Genomic DNA, 23,357 nt, shown 5'->3' with positions numbered 1-23,357 from the left:
CACTCTTTTTTCATTTTTTTGAGTTTTTATAGAGGAAATTCAGCCAAAACGAAATGTCAAATGAAATCAAAATTCTCACCACTCTCAGCATCACAAATGTCCGCATGTCCATTACAATTACACGGTACACACCGGGAGAATGCGCCCCCGCTGGTCGGCTCATGATGGTACCCCGTTAGTTGGTAGTGCGTCTGCCTTGTAAGCGCTAGGCCGCGGGTTCGATTCCCGCCCAGGGCGGATTTTATCCTGATGCGGGTTCGATTTCCCAGATTGGACTAAACTTCGCACTTTTATTTCGATTGCAAATATTTCAACGTGTTACTTTCTGGGGTTTCCATGTCAACCCAGAAAGTCTCAGAGTTAACAAAAGATTTGCAGTCCGATTTCGATTGAAAATATTGTGTGTTCAACAGATTATTTTTTGGTGCAGTCGTGTTGATTGAGACAAATACCCCTTGGAATTAATTTCAATCTCAAAATATGACCCGGAGAAAAACAAATCCTATTGCGCCCCAGGCGACATTTTCTCACCTCCATAACCTCGTGGACATTCCGAGCACACGACCTGGTCATCATCTAGCTGTACACAAGGGCCTTGGTTCGGACACGGACATTGTTTACAATCCGTTACCGCGCCTTCCAAGGCGTTGCCATAGTAACCCCGGGCACAACGCTCACAATTATCTCCGCCCGTGTTGTCCTGACAGATACAACGACCTGGGGGAGCAAGAAAATTGAATATTAATAAACAAAAGATAATAATAGAATAGAATACACCTTGTTTATCCTGCTGGAATAGGACTGAAAAGTCCCTTTACTCCCGCAGTCTAACCAAGGTCTCATATATTTTGCGATTTTATACGGAACATGTTTTACAGTTATTGCTTAAAAAAAAAAAAAAAAAAAAAAAAAAAAAAAAAAAAAATGCATTTCTTTTAGGTATCTACATAATATTCCATACTATGAAGAGTTTTATTATCTGTGGAAGAGCCCTTTTTTGAAAAGGTTTGATAGAGGGAACTGTAACAACGGAGGCCTTATCCTCCCGAAAGCGAAGAGAGAAGGATAGGATAGGAGAAAGCCAGCCGTTCCGAGAACGAACCTTACTGACCGAACGATAGTGAGGTCTATGTTTTAACTCGACCATTTTGCAATTGGTTTAGATGTTTGTTTATTTATTTGTTTGTGCGTTCCGCTATAACTCCCGATTGCCTGGTCTGATTTTGATGAAATTTGGTACACATCTTCATTGAATCAAGACACGTCGATCGATCCTTGAAATTTTGGGGTCCCAGAAATGAGCGGGGCCAGAGCTGAGGGGGATTTTATATTCTGCACGTTTCAGAGTCCAATAGGTGACTCATTCATAACTCATAAAGAGTCTCAGTGAGGTCTACAGTTCACAGAACCACTAGTATGTTTAGGATCAAGTTCACCCCAGGCTGGAATCGTTTCCGCCATCTAGCGCTTACAAGGTAGGCGTGCACTTTCCAAGCCTTCTAAACTGGGATTTTTTTTTATCTTTAGGCTATTATGACAAGTTAAAGTAAATTTCAGGATGCCAGACCGAAGTAAAACACTCTTTTTTTATTTTTTGAGCTTTTATAGAGGAAATTCAGCCAAAACGAAATGTCAAATGAAATCAAAATTCTTACCACTCTCAGCATCACAAATGTCCGCATGTCCATTACAATTACACGGGACACAACGGGAGAATGCGCCCCCGCTGGTCGGCTCATGGTGGTACCCCGGGGCACAAGATTCACAGAACTGGCCCACATAGCCTAGAGGGCAGGTACATTGTTCTATCCACTGTGCAACAGGCCCTGCAGCCCCGCGCCGCGCGGTCTCTAGCTTGACATCATCTAGGAAACCGATGCCTGAGGAATAGAATGGAGAGGGCAGGTACATTGTTCTATCCACTGTGCAACAGGCCCTGCAGCCCCGCGCCGCGCGGTCTCTAGCTTGACATCATCTAGGAAACCAATGCCTGAGGAATAGAATAGAATTGAATAAATAAGGGTATAGCATCAGAGTTATACACTGAATATCATGGATTTTTCCAAAGGACATTCTGTTTAATGGCAGGGTTTTCCTGGAGGAGCTTTTCCACCCAACTATCAATCAATCAATCAATATTTATTTGTACAAATATACAATTGTATGTGGTACAATGTTAAGGCTACGTAGGTACTAATCTAAACTAAATCTATAATAGGTACCTAATATAATAATAGAATAGAATTGAATAGAATAGAATTGAATAAATAAGGGTACAGCATCAGAGTTATACACTGAATATCATGGATTTTTCCAAAGGACATTCTGTTAAATGGCAGGGTTTTCCTGGAGGAGCTTTTCCACCCAACTACTAATCTAAGATATTTTACCAGAAAGGTCTTGAATGTTCTAATCTAATACAAACCATGCATCTGTATTCTGCAGTTTGCAGTTAGACTCAGCTATTTTCTTCATAGGGATACATAAGGGACTCACAAATTCTAGGGGCATTCAAGACCTCCCTGGTGAAACATCTTAAAGGCTCACAGGGAAAGAAAAATCAGTAGGTGGGTGGAAGAGCTCCTCTAGGAGAACCCTGCCACTTAAAAAGAGAGGTGAAAAAAAAGCTGAAAAAGGTTCATTTTCTTTTATCAATTTATTCAGGTATGTTATGTTAAACAATGTTTTAAGTACTTTGCAGACATTTGCAAGGGAAGTTTTGGGAAAAGACTTGTAAGTATCCATTGTTTAACATAACATAATTACAAAGGATCTCTAAATTAAATTAATGTATTAATATTTCCTTTTATCCAGTAAAAAAGTTGTTATTCTTACCATTAGGTGAGTAGGTACCACGGATCTTGATAGCGGTGAGGTTAGCCAAAACACTGATGAAGTCCCGGGGTGAATATCTGGGTTGCCATCCATAGTCTGGATGTTCGTGCAGTCGAAATATGAACTCCTGACTCTGTGAGAATAAACGGGAAAATATTATTAAGACTTCTGAGTTCCATTTGTTCCTGGGGTTTGGATTGGTATAAGTTTGGTTGTTTCGAGACAAAATCGGCAAAATCCTTAGAAGGACTAGTTAGATTGGAAGGTCTTATACAGAAAGTCTTAGGTGTAGGAAGGTTTGAAGAAAAAATCGGCAAATTGGAAGGTCTTATACAAAAAGGCCACTTTGAGGTTTAGGTTTATGTGAGCAAATAGCCCCAGAAAATGGGTTAAGCTCATACGAATCTAGCTTGGAAGATGGAAGATAGCGCATTTGTCTTCTATGCGCTAGGTTACGGGTTCGATTCCCGCTTAGGCGAATTTTATTATAGAAGGTTCGTTCTCGGAACGGCTGGCTCTCTTCTATCCTGTCTTCCTTCTCTCTTCAAAATCGTGACGATAAAGCTTTAGCAAAGACAGGTTCCCTCTAGAGTTTTTTTTTTTTTTTTTTTTTTTAAAACCCTAAGTTTAAGTTAACCCCTTTAGAAAATCTTACCTGGGCTGTAGGAATAGGATTGTCCTGGCCAATAATAGTCTGCTGAATCTTAAGCCCCGCCCCCTCCAATATGATATCTCCATTGTTCTGCGGGTTAATGTCTGGTTTAACATCTCCAATGCGAAGCTTGAATATGAGATCGTGATTGTAAGAGGCTCTTTGATCACCCAGAAATCGACCTGAGGGAGAGAATAGCAGTAATTTCATAGGCATCATATGTGGCTGAGTGGTCAAGAGCACTGACTCGCAACCTGGAGGTGCTGGGTTCGAATCTCGGCCAGGGCGGAAATTTTCTGACCGAAATTTTCCGTTCCTTGGATAGGCATGGATGTAAAAGAATGTGCCTTGAAGTAATGCGAAAGCGGCTCCAAGGTAGGTACATTTTTTTTTTTTTTTTTTCAGAGCAACCTCCGTGGCCGAGTGGGTATCACACACGCTGAAGATCTCGGTTCAATTCCCGGTGGAGCAGATTTTTTTTTTTAATCTATGCTTGAGGGGTGCACTCAGCCTCGTGAGGACAATTGAATAGCAAAGGAGGCACTTAGTTAGTAACTGATATTCACTTTAGTCGTGGAAAAGTTCAGCACCACAAATAATTCATGATTTGATCTGAATTTTGGAAAAAAATTGAAACCAAACCCACAAATAATTCAAGATTTGATCTGAATTTGAAAAAAAAAAAAAAAAAAAAATTGAAACCAAACAGTTTGGAAAAAAAATGAAAAAATTGAATTGCTTAAGATTGCTTAAGAGTTTTATGTACTCAAGCTAAGTTTAATTTCAGATTGTGTCCCCGGCCATTAGATGTTAGATACTTACCTGGGGCGGCGAAATACAGGACTTCATTTCCAGAGGCTTTAAGTTCCAGCGACTGACTGAGTGAATTGTGATTCAGGGAGATCTGCTTGTTATCGGAAGTGCCATCTGTGGCGGACCATTTCTCTGCGCCGCGCGCGTACATACTTTCGATCATGACTGTGGAATAGAAAAATCAGGAGTTACTTTTTCGTACAGTGATGAAATAATAATAAGAAGTGTTCTTTTTCCGATGTATTCATAAAGGATTTAAGTCAATATTATAAAGGGTTTAGTCTTTTTTCAAAAGAGGTTTGAACAACGGGGGTCTTATCGTCCCGAAATCGGAGAGAATAGGACAGGATAGGAGAAAGCCAGGGAAAGCAAGCGGCACACGATTGTCCAGATGGTCACCCTTCCGGGTACTGACCACGCGCAACGTTGCTCAACTCCAGTGATTCATGAGGAACTGTTGCATTCAACGTCCCATCGCCGGGCCGGAGGCTTCAAAGACGTTTCATAGAGGGAACTGTAACAATGGTGGTATTATCGTTCCGAAATCGAAAGAGAAGAATAGGATAGGAGAAAGCAAGCCGTTCCGAGAACGAACCTCATTTGTTTAGGATAAAGTTTGCCCAGGGAGGGAATCGAACCCGCAAACTAGAGATTACAAATTTGTTAACCTTTGTTTTGTATAGGTACCGAAAAATCTCAAAAAATCGTATTTATTTAAGCCGGTTAACTTTGTTTTGTATACCGAAAAAGAAGCTTGATATTTCTCGTTAATTTAAGCCGGTTGTCGCGTCGTTTCGAACTCTTGAAGTTCGCGCGCCTCCCGGCACGGTTAACTTACATCTCGGCGTAATCTTACCTTTAGAATATCCGATGGCGGACCGACACACAGAAGAATGGCCGTAACAGAAACATGGTGTGCATCCAAACTCATTGTCAAGGTCAAGATTGAAATAGCCCGGCTTACATCTGGCAACAGAGCAAACGAAATCGTGCAACACTGTCAGATCTTTAACCTTTAGATTTTTGTATAACTACCTAGTTTTTTTTAGTGACGGCTTTCAAGTTTATCACAAGGAGAAATTTCTTTTGGAGGATGAAAAAAAGTGCACTTTAACATTAAAATTGAACAAATGTGCCCCCGAAATCCAACTCCCTCCCAATCTTAAATGAGCTATATCCAACCCCTAAATGTATTATTTTGGACCGCAGAATCTTTGGGTGTTAAATGTCATTAAAACAGTCTGTGGGCCCCAGTGGGCTTTCTCAGGCCGTTGTAATCTTCTTCTGAACTGTTGGGGACTAAGCTGTATTTTTAATGACTTTTTTTTCAGTCATCATACGAAATTTCTCTGTGGATTAGTTCGGACAGTGGCCTACCACACCCGCTGCCAGTCCAAACTAGTCCAAAGAGAATTTTTGTATAACAATTTAAAAAAAGTCACATAATAAAATACAGCTCTACTTGTCCTGCTTCGACAGGATAAATAAATAACTATACTATAAAATACTCTACTTGATAAAGGCTTCGTTCACACGGTCACACTTACGATCGACACTGGGCGCCTTCCACATTATCCTTACACTCGCACTGCCCCTTCACACTGTCACAGTTAGGCGTGTTCTTCACGCTCCCTGCCGGATTACACTCGCAACTCTTACACCCGGCCTCGCCAAAATCGTAATGGTTCACATCGCAGCGGTCACACTTGTCACCGGTAACACCCGGTTTACACTGGCACCGTCCCTCGGAGTTACACTGTAGATTGAGCGAACCTGGCGGAGAGAAAAAGAAGTAGGGTGTAACAAGTTTATAAAAGCAACCTCCGTGGCCGAGTGGGTAGGTATCACGCTTGCAACGCCGGAGGTCCCAGATTCGATTCCCAGCGGGGTCGAAGTTTTTTCGGCTCTGTACTCGAAGTTCGGTGTGCACTCGGCCTCGTGAGGACAATTGAGCAGCTACTTTAATAGAGTAGCGACCAGTGGCGGCATTACGACCATGATGATTGAGTAAATGAAAGAATCGTAATACTGTTATACTAACAAAGTTGTGAAGAGGCTATTGCTTCACCACAAATAATTCATGATTTGATTTGATTATTATAAGGGATTATTAGTCCAAACAATATAACTTTCCCAGGGCTGGCTCGTTACCTACCAATTACCAATAGTCTTTTGACAACTATTTCTAAATAGAACTTGCACTTGTAACAGAGTACCTATTTGATATTATTTCACAACCACAAGAGCATTCTTGGAAACAGATATCTGTACGTAGTTCAATAGCCCCTTTGAAGTTCTTCATAAGTTCAAGTGTAAGTTTAAGATTTCAATATTAGAAATCGATCCGCTCGATCGATGTCGACTGAAACCGTCTACACTGCCTCGACGACATTCACCACGTCGATCGACGACCGTCGTCTAAGTGTGGACGCAGCTTTATTTTGACTAATGACTTTGGTAGCGTGTTACTGAAGCCATGTAATGAGCCATATCTTTGCATACATTATCAATCAGAATTTCTGATCAGGGCTGAATTAATGTAGTAGAAAGTAGAATAGAATATACATAGGTAGGTTCCTTGATTCTTAAGTTATACTGCCAAGGGAGTACTGAATAGTGAAAAGTCCTTCTAGTTTGTTGTCCCCAAAGGTCCCCCAAAAATTTGTCCTCATTCGGGGATAGAAATCCCCAATCTGGAGACTCTGCTTAATCTATACTCCTATAAGAAAAGGTCATAAGGCCCACATTCACACCATCTCAACATGGTTTGTTTATTTTCTCTTGGGTCGAGGCTAAGCTAGGCTAGGGTCGAGGCTAGGCTAGGATCGGGGCTAGGTTCGAGGGCCAGGGGCTTCGTTGTGGACGCCTACTAAATCCGGTCCTGAAATGATACCATCACCTATTGGGACCCGAGTTGTGGTTTATTCACTATGCCTCAATCTACATTTTAGGCGATGTCATTTTTTAGGGGACTTGCGGTTTGTGACAGTAACCCTATTGGGAGTACTTTACTTCCAGATGAGAAGAATGATGCGTGTGTGGCTACAGCTGGAATTCTAGAGAGAAACTTAAATCTACAGCTGAAATTTGGGCCCCAGTGGGCTTTCTCAGGCCGTTGTAATCTTCTTCTGAACTGTTGGGGACTAAGCTGTATTTTTAATGACTTTTTTTTTTCAGTCATCATACGAAATTTCTCTGTGGATTAGTTTGGACAGTGGCCTACCACACCCGCTGCCAGTCCAAACTAGTCCAAAGAGAAATTTTGTATAACAATTTAAAAAAAGTCACATAATAAAATACAGCTCTACTTGTCCTGCTTCGACAGGATAAATAAAGAACTATACTCTACAATACTCTACTTGATAAAGGCTTCGTTCACACGGTCACACTTACGATCGACACTGGGCGCCTTCCACATTGTCCTTACACTCGCACTGCCCCTTCACACTGTCACAGTTAGGCGTGTTCTTGACGCTCCCTGCCGGATTACACTCGCAACTCTTACACCCGGCCTCGCCAAAATCGTAATGGTTCACGTCACATCGGTCACACTTGTCACCGGTAACACCCGGTTTACACTGGCACCGCCCCTCGGAGTTACACTGTAGATTGAGCGAACCTGGCGGAGAGAAAAAGAAGTAGGTTTTAACAAGTTTATAAAAGCAACCTCCGTGGCCGAGTGGGTAGGTATCACGTTTGCAACGCCGGAGGTCCCGGGTTCGATTCCCGGCGGGGTCGAAGTTTTTTTCGGCTCTATGCTTGGAGGTCGGTGTGCACCCGGCCTCGTGAGGACAAATGAGTAGCTACTTTAATCGAGTAGCGACCAGTGGCGGCATTACGACCATGATGATTGAGTAAATGAAAGAATCGTAATACTGTGATACTAACAAAGTTGTGAAGAGGCTATTGCTTCACCACAAATAATTCATGATTTGATTTGATTATTATAAGGGATTATCAGTCCAAACATTATAACTTTCCCAGGGCTGGCTCGTTACCTACCAATTACCAATAGTCTTTTGACTACTATTCCCGTCCCTGTCTCCTTGGCAGTCTAAACAATATCAGGGCTGGCACTTACCAATAGGATTACAGTTACACGCCGTACAGAAGTTATCGCCTGACTTCTGATAGTAGTTGTCTCTACACTTCTCACAGTTAGGTCCGTCCCTGTCTCCTTGGCAGTCTAAACAATGACCTCCGTGTCCGGTCCTGTTGTACAGTTCCTTGTCGAAGAAACAACGGTTGGAGAAGCCGTTACAGTTACACGCTGAAATCAGAAGGAAAATATTTTCTAGAGGGAAACTTAGATTTACAGCTGGAATTCTAGAGAGAAACTCAGATCTACAGCTGGAATTCTAGAGAGAAATTCAGATTCCCCATAGAGAACTAGTGAGTCCTGGCTAGCCTCCTTCCTAAGCTAAGGAAGAAGGCAAAATTCACTTGCCAAGAGAGAAGAGAGGCAAAATTCACTTGCCAACATGTCAAATGTGTAGGACAAGACACTTTAGCCGTTGCTTCCATGTATGGACACACCAATAAATCTGCTAGATCACATGGTTCTTTAAGTACAATCCTAGATAAACTACGAGCACGATACTTCCTCCATCCAGATTACAAATAGACCAGCCTAGTTAGCTTGGTTGGTAGCGCGTCTGACTTGTCAGCGCTAGGCCGCGGGTTCGATTCCCGCCCGGGGCGGATTCTATCCTGAATGGATAATGTTCGTTCTCGGAATGGCTGGCTTTCTACTATCCTGTCTTCCTTCTCTGGATTTCGGGACGATAAGACCTTAGCAGTTCTCAGCTGACTGACAATGAAGTAGAAAAGGATCGATCAGAAGATCTCAAAACTCCCCAATCCGAAAGTTCCAAAAGAAGGGGAGAGCACCTAAACTTTTCACTGGGATTTCACATGACACGCTCTGAGTAATTGTTTGCATAAGGAAGAGAAGGCCTCAGAAGATTTCAAAGCTCCCTAATACGAAAGTTCCCAATAGAGGGGGTGAGCACCTAAACTTTTCGCTGGGATTTCACATGACATTCTCTAAACTCTAAGTAATTGTTTACATAAGGAAGAGAAGACCTTAGAAGATTTCAAAGCTCCCTAATCCGAAAGTTCCCAATAGCGCGGGAGAGCACCCAAAGTTTTCGCTGGGATTTCACATGACATTCTCTAAGCTAAGTAATTGTTTACATAAGGAAGAGACCTGAGTCTCAGGTCAGAGTTGCATTTGCCGACGTTTGAATTTATGTCGCATGCATGGGTATAGTCTGCGCCTTTTAGCTTGAGAATTTGCGAGCCAAAAACTGTGAGAACCAATCAAATGCTTGTAATATACGTCAGAGGAAGATAATGCTGAGAATTTTCTTCAAATATTGTCAATCAGCCACTCACTATCAGGTGTCAGGTCTACCTAATAGTGTGTGTGCTCTGGTATACCTGATCAGGTGTACCTGTCAGGTCTACCTGATAGTGAATGGCTGGCCTTAGAGTAGGGAGTACATAGGTGTCAGCTTCTCCTAAAAAAGTGATAGTATACCGAGGTACATTTGGTAACGTTGCTCTGTCTTTTGATGACCAGTCTAATGACTTCCCAACCTAAAAGGGACGGATTATAATAATTTATTTACGGTTTATGTCATATTACTTTGCAACATGTGTTGGTCTGTTAGTAGCCAAGACAGCATCATGTGTGACAAAGTGAAGGGAAGGGAAAAACGGTACATGGGAACTCGCTTTCTGTAAACTATAATGGATGTATAGTTTGTTAGCTTTTGCCGTTTTGACAGGCATGGCAAATGTGAACTAGGTGACCCTGTGAGATACATGTGATATGAGGTCAATGAAAAAGGGCTTTTTTAGGGGCCATTGAGGAAACTATAACAACGGAGTTTTTACCGTCAATAAATCGAAGAGAGAAGGACAGGATAGAAGAAAGCCAGCCGTTTCGAGCAGGATACCCAAGAAAAGCTCGATATATATCTCCCTTGCTTTAATCCTACATCAGTGTCCACTGTTAGGGTCAGCTCTCCTTGTTCGCATCAGGTGATAAACTCTTCTATTTTGGGTGTCAGCTTCTGATAGTCCACTTTCTTCCAGACTTTTCTTCTGTTGCTGCCACCAGGTGTGCTTGGGCCTTCCTCTTGTATGTTTTCTTGATAGATTTATACTTAGAGCTTTATTGACCATATGATCTGCCGGTCTTCTTTTAACGTGCCCGAACCTCGTTCTGGCCGGAAAAGTTTTCCCAGCAAGATTTTCTTTATGTGTTGGACAATATTGGACATGGTTGTCAAATTTCATCAAAATCGGACAACCCATTAGAGAGTTGCAGAGGATTAAACAAACAAACCGAGTAGTGTGATAAGAACTGAACGCGATAATTATAATTTCCTTAAAATTAGCTTTTTTGTCTCAGAAAGTCAGAACATTTACTTGGGAATGCTTCACTACTAATACCCAATTACCCACGGTTAGACCGCCTTAGCCCTAATCTTGGCAGAGATTTTTTTTTCCATCCTTTTCTGACGTAATTCTTTGTGTGAGTCTGGAGTAATTTGTGTGAACATCACAAGGTCCAAACTTATACGGAGTTGTTCGTCAAAAAGTCCACTAGAGGTTCCCTTTTGTCATTTCTAAAAATATTGACGCGGTTCGTCTAAAGATGTCATTAAAGTGATAAAAGTGTCGCAATTTGGATGCATCCAAATGGATACAGTGCCAAGATAAGGGCTCTGATGTGTGTCGCGGAAAAAGCTTCAGATCTAGATCTCAAGCTTTCCGACATGTACCGACTGTGTCTGTCAGACGACCTGATCGTGAGTGACTGGTATAAGGTATACTCTATACTTCCAAAAACAATATAGGCTGATGTGTGTCGCGGAAAAAGCTTCAGATCTAGATCTCAAGCTTTCCGACATGTACCGACTGTGTCTGTCAGACGACCTGATCGTGATTGACTGGCATACGGTAAGTATACTTCCAAAAACAATGTGGGTTTTCAAGAGTTTGACGCATTCTAATCAACACCTACTGATGAGAATGCCTCCGCCTGAAGTTCATTAATATGCAAACAGACCGTTTAACTTTTTGTCTGCTCGTAAAAAAACCCTTGGATATCTAAGGATATAAAAAAAAATGTACCTATGGAGTTTTTTCCGTTCTCATACGTTAGATAAGTTATCAAATTTTCCTAGATAAGTTTTTATTGTACTTTCTCAGACAAATGCTGGGCCTAGCGGTCGTAATTTACCTATCAAACGTGGGAAAAAGTTTTTTTTTTTTTCCTTTTTTAGGAGTCTTGGAGAATTAATTTAATTTGACTTTTATACAGATAAGTTTTTATTGTACTTTCTCAGACAAATGCTGGGCCTAGCGGTCGTAATTTACCTATCAAACGTGGGAAAAAGTTTTTTTTTTCCCTTTTTTAGGAGTCTTGGAGAATTAATTTAATTTGACTTTTATATACATCTCACGTTTTGCTCGAAAAAAAAAAAATAATGATAATAATAATTGAAAATGGAATATAAAATGAACTTCTCCCATTCGCACTGCCATAGTAATGAGTCAGATTCATGCTTTATGCGTTATTCATCTGTCTTTGATCTTTATCAGTCTTTTCTGATATCTGTATCCCAGGCTCTCGAATATGGCGCGGAAAAGGGGTCTTGGGAACTTTCAACTTGAATTGGATTTTTTAGGTGAAATCCAATCTTTTTGAAGGTATTTAATATCTTTATACATACATATGCTCATTATTATAGCAAATTATTGTCATCTTAGGTCCAGAAACCTTAACCTACTGTTATATAAGTTTCCAGTATTCAGATATTTATGATCATTTGGAAAAGGTGTTCCGTCAATTTCATTGGATTTATTAATGCTAATTTTTTTCCTCTATAAAATCCGTCTCAAATACTTTAAACGCCACTGATTTTAATCCGTTCTTGCCCCTCTCTTTCTCTTCTCCTCCTCCTCCTCATCCCCTCCTCTTCCTCATTCTTCTTTCTCTCCCGTCTATATTTCTTCTTGAAAGACGCGCGATATTTTCTGTCACTAGGCAGATTTATCTTCATTCCGTCATCAATATCTGATAATGTGTTTCTACCATTGAATAAATCATAATGTATTTGTCTGAAAGCGAGAAAACAGGTGTTGTTTTAACACTCAGAGAAGGTTTTAAAATCCTCAACTGAACGGTAGGTCCATACTTAACTGTCTTAGTACCTCCTACAGAGGGGGCCTGATATTCCACAATTCCAACACCAAATAATATTGTTTCCTAGATCTTCTCTCTAACTTATAGCTATCATAATTATATGAATTTCAATATGTTTAAAATGTAAATAACAAGACTTTTTCCATGTGTGTTTTCTGTTTTCTCATAAAAACTAACGATTCCTCGCACCGTAGGTGTTAAACCTGGTTAAAACGTTTGGTTTTGAAATAATAATTATGTAGGTACCCCTGTTAGATACACACACTATGCGGTCACTATGGTAGCTATTCAAGCTCAGAGGACCACCATAAGTTCATAGCTTACATGGCCTTTTCTAGGTAAGATTTTCAATAGTAAAATTGGTCAACAAATTTAGTGATAGGTAAGATCCTAATGAAATTTCAAAACAATGGGATGAACATTAAAGATGTCATGTCTATATCTGGGAAGCAAAGATCGATCAAATCTTGGTGGATGTACCAAAAGCCAAAGTGTTGGAAAAATACCTAAGACTTTTTTTTTCAGTCACGGTTATTGATTATGTAGGTACCCCTGTTAGATACACACACTATGCGGTCACTATGGTAGCTATTCAAGCTCAGAGGACCACCATAAGTTCATAGCTTACGTGGCCTTTTCTAGGTAAGATTTTCAATAGTAAAATTGGTTAGGTAAGATCTACCTAATGAAATTTCAAAACAATGGAATGAACATTAAAGATGGGTTTTACCCGTTGATTTGTTAATCAATCAATCAATCAATTAAAGATGTCATGTTTATATCTGTGAAGTAAAGATCGATCAAATCTTGGTGGATGTGCCAAAAGCCAAAGTGTTAGAAAAATACCTAAAGGTGGCGGTCGCGCGACCCGGCAGCTAGCAGCTAGTGTTGGTTACCTGACCTCGCCTAGAGGTCAGCACCGCGTTATCTTTAACCAAAAAGTCTTTTAGATTTAGTTTATTAGAATTATTATTAGTATGGTGCAAAGTACAATGTGTCGGATTATTCCAACTTGAACTTTCATCTTCCTTCTCTTCTTTTCTCTCTCGCTCTCTCGGGCTTATCTCAATTTGAAATCTGGTGTAGATCTTTAAACATCAAGATCGAAGGAATCGAGTTTCCTGGAGCATGGCAGAGCAACACCCACGTGGTTTTCATTGTCTGTGTGGTAAGATTTGAATAAGGAAGACGAGTGCATAGTGTTCCCAGAACTTAAATACATAGTACCTCTAGGTACATACATAGTAAGACGAATACATACATAGTATACATGTAGTAAGACTTGAATCTGTAGAATCTGTAGTATTTAGAGAAGAAGAAAAGACTGACTAGGTATGAATCATAATCTGAATCAGATGAGATGAGTGATAGGTGAATCTGAATGGGATAAATCCATGTTAACATCTTGTCACAAGTCACACGGTCCATTGTACCGGACAGAAAAGGGGTTTTTGGTGCTCTTGTTGGCCCAGGAAAAAGGGTTTAAACCCCATCCCTTCTAACGTATGCCTTTCTCACAGAGACAAAAAGCAGGGAAGTGCCTAAACAGGACATAGCTACTGTAGGTATCTCTTCTCGACCATTTGACGGACACTACGGGACGGACATGCTACGACACAGACCCAGGAAGTCCAGGGTAGCAGATGTTTCATCTCTACGGAGGAAGGCGGTGAACAATGATTACAATGAACACCAATTGAAAAAGAAAACAAAATGGGCTTGCTGTACCAGCTTTATTAGATATGTATTAAGTTTGTATGTTATTTTATAAGGAGGCTTTTTTTTATTGTGTTAAGCATACTTAAATGCTTGTCACAAATATCGTTTCCCGAATGTTACACCTAGATAAATTTTATGACTTGCCTTGGACTTGAAGCAGCAACCTCCAGATCCAAAGTCCAACGCGTTAAGAACTGCACCACTTAGGTTGGTAAACCATTTTATAATAGACTTGTAACACTATTACTGAACCACCGTGAAAAGCTTCCTTAAGTAGCATACACGCCCTGTGTACCATCCACTATGCTACATACAGACATTATTATTGATATTTTATACTACTAGTTACTACTCGAGTGTAAATATGTACTAATGTACTATAATGATGTATGTATTTCCAAGTACTATGTACATTAGTGTAAGTACTATGTATTTCCAAGTACTATAATGTAAGTATGTACGAGTTTAAGTACTGACATTAGCGTATTTTGCATGGAGCGTTACCCGTACCTCTGTCCAAATGAAAGTTTCAGTCCATATTAGTACATGTAGGTCTCGGTTATTAGTGGCAAGTACCCGGAGTGTTGCATAAATCTTCGCGATTATTCATAGGGAACTGACTACTCTACACATACAATGTAGTTTACTGATACTTGGATTGCTTGGTGGATTAGAGGCTTCATTTTGGTTCGTGCACGGATTTAGAAGAAAAATGAGTATCTAGATGACGGAACTCTCAAATGTGTGCTTATTTGACGAAAAACCGAAAAAGTGCCATGTGTACCAAATGTGAAATGTGTACTTAATAATGGAAACACATACACCATGTGTACCAAATGTGAAATGTGTAATTGACGGAACTAGGTGTTCAAAGCGTCAAAAATCCATTTAGCTTCTAGCGACGTCTAACGTTGCTTAGCTTTAGTAACTTGTGGTTGTGTGTATAAATATTGTAGCCGCTAGAATAACACCCACACCCACTTTGAAATGGTGTTGGATGTTGAAAACCATCCATCCATCCATCCACTTTACAAGTGGATGTTGAGCACCATCTACTTTACAAGTGGATGTTGCACACCATCCACTTTTAAAAGGAACGTGACATTTTTCACATCCAGTTGTGCCAAGTTCTCCCCTATTTATCTCGAGAGTGCTTGGCAAGATTGTTTATAGAAACACCTTGCTTACAGGTTATACAATGACGTTAAAGCGCTATCACTATCACAAAAAGCTGTGCCTGTACCTACCGATCTCCTATGATCTCAGGCAGTTTACATCCTATAGGTAAAAATAAAATTAATATGACTTTTGCAGATACGAATTTTGAGGTTTTCTGGTCCATCCGGTATTCAAAAGTACTAGTATCTTATGTATCGCACTATTGTAGATACCATTGTACAAGTTAAGATCCTTACTCTAAATAGAACTTGCACTTGTAACAGAGTACCTATTTGATATTATTTCACAACCACAAGAGCATTCTTGGAAACAGATATCTGTACGCAGTTCAATAGCCCTTTTGAAGTTCTTCACAAGTTCAAGTGTAAGTTTAAGATTTCAATATTAGAAATCGATCCGCTCGATCGATGTCGACTGAAACCGTCTACACTGCCTCGACGACATTCACCACGTCGATCGACGGTCGTCGACTATGTGTGGACGCAGCTTTATTTTGACTAATGACTTTGGTAGCGTGTCACTGAAGCCATGTAATGAGCCATATCTTTGCATACATTATCAATCACAATTTCTGATCAGGGCTGATTTTATGTGGTAGAAAGTAGAATAGGTCCGTAAATACTTAGATACATAGGTAAATAGACCTTAATTTTATTCCTAATTTGGAATGCCAAGGAGGGACTAAAAATAGTGACAAGTCCCTATAATTTCTTATCCTCAAAAAGCCCCCTAATTTCCCCGATTTTGGGGACAGAAATCCCCAATCAGCCTATTCTGGAGACCCTGCTTAGTCTATACTGCTAAGAAAAGGTCATAAGGTCCACATTCACACCATCTCAGCATGGTTTGTTTATTTTCTCTTGGGTCGAGGCTAAGCTAGGCTAGGGTCGGGGCTAGGTTCGAGGGCCAGGGGCTCCGTTGTGGACGCCTACTAAATCCGGTCCTGAAATGATCCCATCACCTATTGGGACCCGAGTTGTGGTTTATTCACTATGCCTAAATCTACATTTTAGGCGATGTCATTTTTTAGGGGACTTGCGGTTTGTGACAGTAACCCTATTGGGAGAATAATGCGTGTGTGGCTACAGCTGGAATTCTAGAGAGAAACTTAGATCTACAGCTGGAATTCTAGAGGGAAACTTAGATGTACAGCTGGAATTCTAGAGAGAAACTTAGATCTACAGCTGGAATTCTAGAGGGAAACTTAGATTTACAGCTGGAATTCTAGAGAGAAACTCAGATCTACAGCTGGAATTCTAGAGAGAAATTCAGATTCCCCGTAGAGAACTAGTGAGTCCTGGCTGTCCTCCTTGCTAAGCTAAGGAAGAAGGCAAAATTCACTTGCCAAGAGAGAAGAGAGACAAAATTCACTTGCCAACATGTCAAATGTGTAGGACAAGACACTTTAGCCGTTGCTCCCATGTATGGACACACCAATAAATCTGCTAACAAGAGATCACATGGTTCTCTAATTACAACCCTAGATAAACTACGAGCACGATACTTCCTCCATCCAGATTACAAATAGGCCAGCCTAGTTAGCTTGGTTGGTAGCGCGTCTGACTTGTCAGCGGCCGCGAGTTCGATTCCTGCCCGGGGCGGATTCTATCCTTAACGGATAATGTTCGTTCTCGGAATGGCTGACTTTCTCCTGTCCTGTCTTTTTTTTCTGAGATACTATCATGTGCCTCACAAATTAACTGACACTACCTACTTGAAATGCATTTTCCTCCTCTGAGATCAAAGTAGCCAACCTGACAATTATCCAGAAAATACACAACAAATTGCTCCTCTCACATCAGAACTATACAAGATTGATGGAATGCATGTCAAGCGCCAAGAACATATCTTGCAATTATTAATCAGCTAAAAACATTCGATGTTGAATAGAAATGCCGAAAAACAATGAAACTCCGTTTCGCGTTATTATAGGCACTTCAAACTCTTGACGTTCGCGCGTCTCCCGGCACGCTTGATAACAGATTGGGTTCCACTTCAGGTAAGGCACTTTTGGATTTGAAAGTTTTTAGGTTTTTACCTTTTTACTACATAGTTGATTTTTCATTATCCGTCCTTCATGCACAGAACCTAAAGTTGCCAAATTAAGTCTTTAATGCAAAATAATAAGAACGAGATCCATTCACTGTGTCATTTCGTGCCTCCAAGACACCAGAGCTTCGAATATAATTATCAGATGGCTTCGGCATGTCATGTCACTCCAGCTCACCTCTTTTTGCTGCTGCTCTCAAAACGGACCCTCATAAAGTTTCCAGATCAATCAAGAAGTCCAAAGTCCAAGAGAGTTTCAAGCTTTCAAATGTAAAGTAAAAGTTAACAGCTGAATTTTCTTCGAGTTCTCACAAGGTACGGTAGCTACCATTACAAAGCTACGGTGGATATCACTACAGGCAGAAACACACTACCATCACGTCACGTGAGATCACGTGACGTGATAATAGTGTGGCTGTCCTGAACGAAATTACCTACAATATTATGCGAAAACTTTGAACTACATCTTTCTGACTTCCCATGACTTCACGTGACGTGACGTGATGGTAATAGTGTGTTTCTGCCTTCAACTGCTGCATTTTCTTCAAGTTCTCACAAGGTATGGAAGATACCATTACAAAACTACGGTAGATACCACAATGTACCACTCGGTCACGCTTCTCTTGGGGGATATAATTGCTTGGATTTTCAAAGCATCGGATGTGTCACTTGTATCTTGGAGCCCAGTATGGGAGCAATGTTTACAGCTTTCATGTCGCTGTATCCATGGCAACGAAAATCATGTATGTTGGAGTCATGCAGTAATGTACAGGCCAAATGACAGGAGTACCTCTGCTGGCCCTAGACCTCAATTGCTTCATTAGACCATATTGGGAGACTGTAGAATTATTAGAATATCAACAGTGGCGATTCTGTGGGAACACTTGGCAGAGGGTTTATCCCAGAACTTTTGGCAGAGGGTTTATCCCAGAACTTTTGGCAGAGGGTTTATCCCACATGATATAACTAGAAGTGCAGGAAATGTACTCAGGAAAAGGACCCCTCATCATGATTGGAACCCTAATCCAAACCATATAGGAAATCCAAGATGGCGCACCATCAGAATCGTTTCCGTTTTTTTTATTTTTTTAGGTGAATGAAATACGAGAGTCATTCTATAACTCAATGAACATTTATTCTCCATATTTTGTTATAGGTCCTCACATCAATCAGTTGATTCAGTTAGGTAGGTACTTAATGTGTTGGTGTTTCTGTTCCCTAATGCATTGTGACTTCTCACTTTGAGTGTCCATTATTCTAAATGCACTGAATGTTCTCTTTTACGTTGCACTATACTAAGGTTCTCTTTGGTCCGAACTTGGTTCTCATGACCTTGAAAAAAGTTTATTGTTTTGACGGCTTAGGAACTTTGAATAGAAGAGATACAGTGATTCTAACATCACGAATAAGCTTGAGCTAAGTCATTCAATCAATACGGGCTTATACGGGTGCTGAGATTGGTGGTAATTCGGTCATCTTTCTCGGTAGTAAGGAGGTTGAAGTGTATAGTAACCTGCTTCGGTGGCGTAGTGGTCAATCGTTTCCGTTTGGGAAATTTAATACAACTTTGCTCGGACGATGCGCGATGTCAAGTCTCTTCCGCTTTTCCAGTTTTCAGCTCCCCAAAAAGAGGTAAAACGGAGGAACTTCATGCTGCCCATTTTACTCTGGACCTCAGGAGTTCTGGACTATGAGTTCATTCTTCGTTCACGCCATTCCAATTCTGCGGAGATTTAATTAAATTTCTTCGGTTTCTCAGCTCCGTATTTATCTGTACAATTACAACTGCACATTCAAATGTCACCGCTGTAGAATTATCATACAATGATAAATAGGTTTGCTTGTGTTAAGCACACAATTAATTATTGAAAGTCACATTGAATTATCTTTTAGCTGTGCTTCACGTTTTACGTATTAACGAAAGTTCCAGTCGAACAATTAAGCATTGAACTTTTCGAATAAATAAGAATGAAATCAAGCATTGAGCTTACCGAATAAATAAGAAGAATGAAATTAAGCATTGAATTTTTCACATAAATGAGGTTAATTGAGAGAACCTCCTTTATTCTCATATGCAATGGTTTAAATCTCTCTATTTCTGGGATTCCAGTTCTAATAATCTATCAGCCCAACAAAAATCTGAATTAATGTTAGTACACAATAGTAAAATAACAAGAAGAGAACGTACAATTATGTGGAAATGAGGAGTAATTTGATCACCTCTGATATGTACATACATACCTACTTTAGAGTACTATGCCGCTTTGCCCATATTAAATTTCAGTTATAAATTGGACCAAATTCTTTAGCCTGAAAAGAATAGACCTCTTTTATATTGGTAGGGTGAAAAGTGGCGGGCATAATACTTCCTCACTGTCTCATAAATAGGACATGGACATCTAGTACTATATTTCCCATAGCCCATAATATGAACAGTAGGTAATTAGGTATCGTCCTATAAATACTGTCAGCAACTCAGCATCTTGGAGGTCCTAGGTAAGCGGTTCTCATGAAACTTGTTTTGATCACTGAGTCCCATTAATATAAAGCGATTCAGTTTATAGCCCGATAAAATCAATACGGTAATGTCTTCAATAAATTATATCGAGCATTAAGCATTAAGATATTTAATGCTCTGTGGAGAGATATACCGGAATCAGTTCATTGGAGGAGTTTAAAGATAGAAACAAACATAGAAGTTTAAAGATAGAAACAAACTACCATCACGTCATGTCACGTCACGTGAAGTCATGGGGAGTCAGAAAGGTGTAGTTCAAAGTTTTCGCATAATATTGTTTTTTTGAGGCTTTATGGCAGGATTCTCACACAGTGAGCTCTTTCACCCATCCAAGCTTTATATTGTAGGTAATTTCGTTCAGGACAGCCACACTACCCTCACGCCACGTGACGTGAGGGGTAGTGTGGCTGAGCACCAACTCTCAACCCGGAGGTACTGGGTTCGAATCTGGATGTGGACATTTTCGGACCAAACTTTTTCTTTCCCAGATACGTATGCCGTATGGAATTCTCTTCATAGGGATATAAATTTATAAATGTAATGTAATGGACTTTCGTCTGTGTTAACGTTGGGGTGAATGTAGCCAATTTTTCAAAATTATATACATACTTATGAAATGTTATTTATTCTAATCAAAAATACATAAACAGATGTACCATGAGATATAGGTATGAGAACATACCTGGTATGAGTCTACTCGCGCATTTACCTCGCTTCCGCTCCCTCGCGTCGTGTAGATGGGTAAAATCCCCCGAGTTTCCTCAACCCCGAGCAGCACTCGCAGCGAGCCATCGCCAGTCGGTTTTTAATCACGCATCAAAGGAAACTCGCAGTAATTCCTCGCTTCGTGTGACCGTGTCATAATTATATTGCCGGGCGAGTTCCCTTGCCTATCCACTAAACATTTTCATTTTTACCTCTGGACCCGCACGAACTGCCTGGCTCACCCTTCCAAGCGAGGAAACGCGTTTCGTGTAAACAGTGGCACGAGGATGAGTTTTGATGTGCGAGGAGGAAACGAGTTTTGGTGCGCGAGTAGACTCGCTTCGTCTAAACCTACCTTAAGACTAAACTACCGGCCTCACTCAGGCTGAGTGAGATAAAAATGTGAGTAGGTGTGTTAGCTTGTCACTGAAATCACCGAATGGAAGATAGAAACACCTTGCTTGCAGGTTATACAATGACGTTAAAGCGCTATCACTATCACAAAAAGCTGTGCCTGTACCTACCGATCTCCTAAGATCTCAGACAGTTTACATCCTATAAAAATAAAATTAATATGACTTTTGCTGATACGAATTTTGAGGTTTTCTGGTCCATCCGGTATTCAAAAGTACTAGTATCTTAGTATCAGACTATTGCAGATACCATTCGAACGACCAAAAAGTGTTAAAGCGGGTAAGGGGGGGGGGGGCAAAAAAACCCCTGATTTCCGGCGATTTAAAAATACTTGAGCTCAAAGTGACTTCTTTCATTAAATGGACTTTATACCTGCACATTAAGGTTCTCTTTGGTCCGAACTTGGTTCTCATGACCTTGAAAAAGTTTATTGTTTTGACGGCTTAGGAACTTTGAATAGAAGAGATGCAGTGATTCTAACATCACGATTAAGCTTGAACTTAGTATTTCAATCAATACCGGCTACGGGCTTATACGGGTGCTGAGATTAGTGGTAATTTGGTCAACTTTCTCAGTAGTAAGGAGGTTGAAGTGTATAGTAACCTGCTTCGGTGGCGTAGTGGTCAAGACACTCGCTTCGTAATCAGGAAGTCGCGGGTTCAATCCCACCCGAAGTATGGAATTTTATTCTCATTCATTTTGGAATTTGACCATATAATCCTAGAGCTACAAGGGTTAGGTGGTAGAGAACACCTCTAAAGCCGATGTCTTTGTGGTAAAGCAGAGCTTTTTCACAACTTTATTTTATGGTTCAAAGTCCAATGTCCAAACCCATCCAGATAATGCCAACTTTAAAGTTTTATCTTCCTTTTCTTCTCTCTCTCTCTCTCTCTCTCGGGCTTATCTTAATTTGAAATCTGGTGTAGATCTTTGAACATCAAGATCGAAGGAATCGAGTTTCCTGGAGCATGGCAGAGCAACACCCACGTTGTATTGTTTGTGTAGTAAGATTTGAATACATAGGAAGACGAGTGCATAGTGTTACATAGTACCTCTAGGTACCCACATAGTAAGACTTGAATACATAATACATAGGTACATAGTAAGACGAATACATACATAGTATACATGTCATGTAGTAAGACTTGAATCTGTAGAATCTGTAATATTTAGAGAAGAAGAAAAGACTGACTAGGTATGAATCATGGTGTGAATCAGATGAGATGAGTGATAGGTAAATCTGAATGGGATAAATCCATGTTAACATCTTGTTACAAGTCACACGGTCCATTGTAATACCGGACAGAAAAGGGGTTTTTGGTGCTCTTGTTGGCCCAGTACCTAAACAGGAAAAAGAGTTTAAACCCCATCCCTTCTAACGTATGCCTTTCTCACAGACACAAAAAGCAGGGAAGTGCCTAAACAGGACTTAGCTACTGTAGGTATCTCTTCTCGCCCATCTGACGGACACTACGGGACGGACATGCTACGACACAGACCCTTGAAGTCCAGGGTAGCAGATGTTTCATCCCTACGGAAGAAGGCAGTGAACACCAATTGAAAAAGAAAAAAAATGGGTTTACTGTTCCAGCTTTATTAGATATTATGTTTGTATGGTAGGTATCCCCATACCATTTTATAAGGAGGAATTTTTTAATTGTGTTAAGCATACTTAAATGCTTGTCACAAATATCGTTTCCCGAATGTTACACCTAGATAAATTTCATGACTTGACTTGGACTTGAAGCGTTAAGAACTGCACCACTGAGATTGGTAAACCATTTTATATTAAGACTTGTAAGTAACGTACTCTGGCTGAGTAATTGGATCTGGGTGGTCCATAAGGTTGATCCAAAGGTATGACGCGGTATGTCATTATTATAAGTGAAAAAATAAAAAAAAAAAAAAAAAAAAATGTAAAAAAGATGCAATAATACATCCTAATTAAGTACCTAACCTCCGTGGTCGAGTGGGTCTCATACTAGGCTTACACACCGAAAGTCTAGGGTTCAATATTGTATATTGTAAAGAGTAGAACTAAGTTGTGGCGAACCTTATTTTTAATCAAAAAGTTAGAAACTTTGGTTCGCTGGCCTCATTCCTACATACATATTTCTTAATTTTGTTTCAGCCGTTTGTGAACCTCCATGTCAGCATGGAGGTATCTGCAGTTCACCTAATCATTGCTCTTGTCCTGTGGGAACTTCAGGACCAAACTGTGAAACATGTGAGTCATAAACTCATCACACTTA

The 23,357-nt window shown here is 40.3% G+C and overlaps 1 protein-coding gene across 1 annotated transcript in view; it reads right to left on the bottom strand.

Annotated features, from left to right (window-relative positions):
• Positions 1-23,357, bottom strand: part of LOC103508584 (laminin subunit gamma-1) — a 126,681-nt gene that overhangs the window by 33,131 nt on the left and 70,193 nt on the right. The window contains 9 exon segments of the mRNA XM_026823152.1: positions 80-150; positions 519-717; positions 1,656-1,880; positions 2,836-2,968; positions 3,491-3,669; positions 4,310-4,465; positions 5,157-5,266; positions 7,694-7,919; positions 8,382-8,570. Of these exon segments, the coding sequence (XP_026678953.1) occupies positions 80-150; positions 519-717; positions 1,656-1,880; positions 2,836-2,968; positions 3,491-3,669; positions 4,310-4,465; positions 5,157-5,266; positions 7,694-7,919; positions 8,382-8,570 (1,488 nt within the window).

This window comes from Diaphorina citri, unplaced genomic scaffold (assembly GCF_000475195.1).
Source record: "Diaphorina citri unplaced genomic scaffold, Diaci psyllid genome assembly version 1.1 scaffold412, whole genome shotgun sequence".
Taxonomy (NCBI): Eukaryota; Metazoa; Arthropoda; class Insecta; order Hemiptera; family Psyllidae; genus Diaphorina; species Diaphorina citri.
Note: the sequence above shows the minus strand (reverse complement) of the source record. Positions and strands in the feature narration are given on the sequence as shown.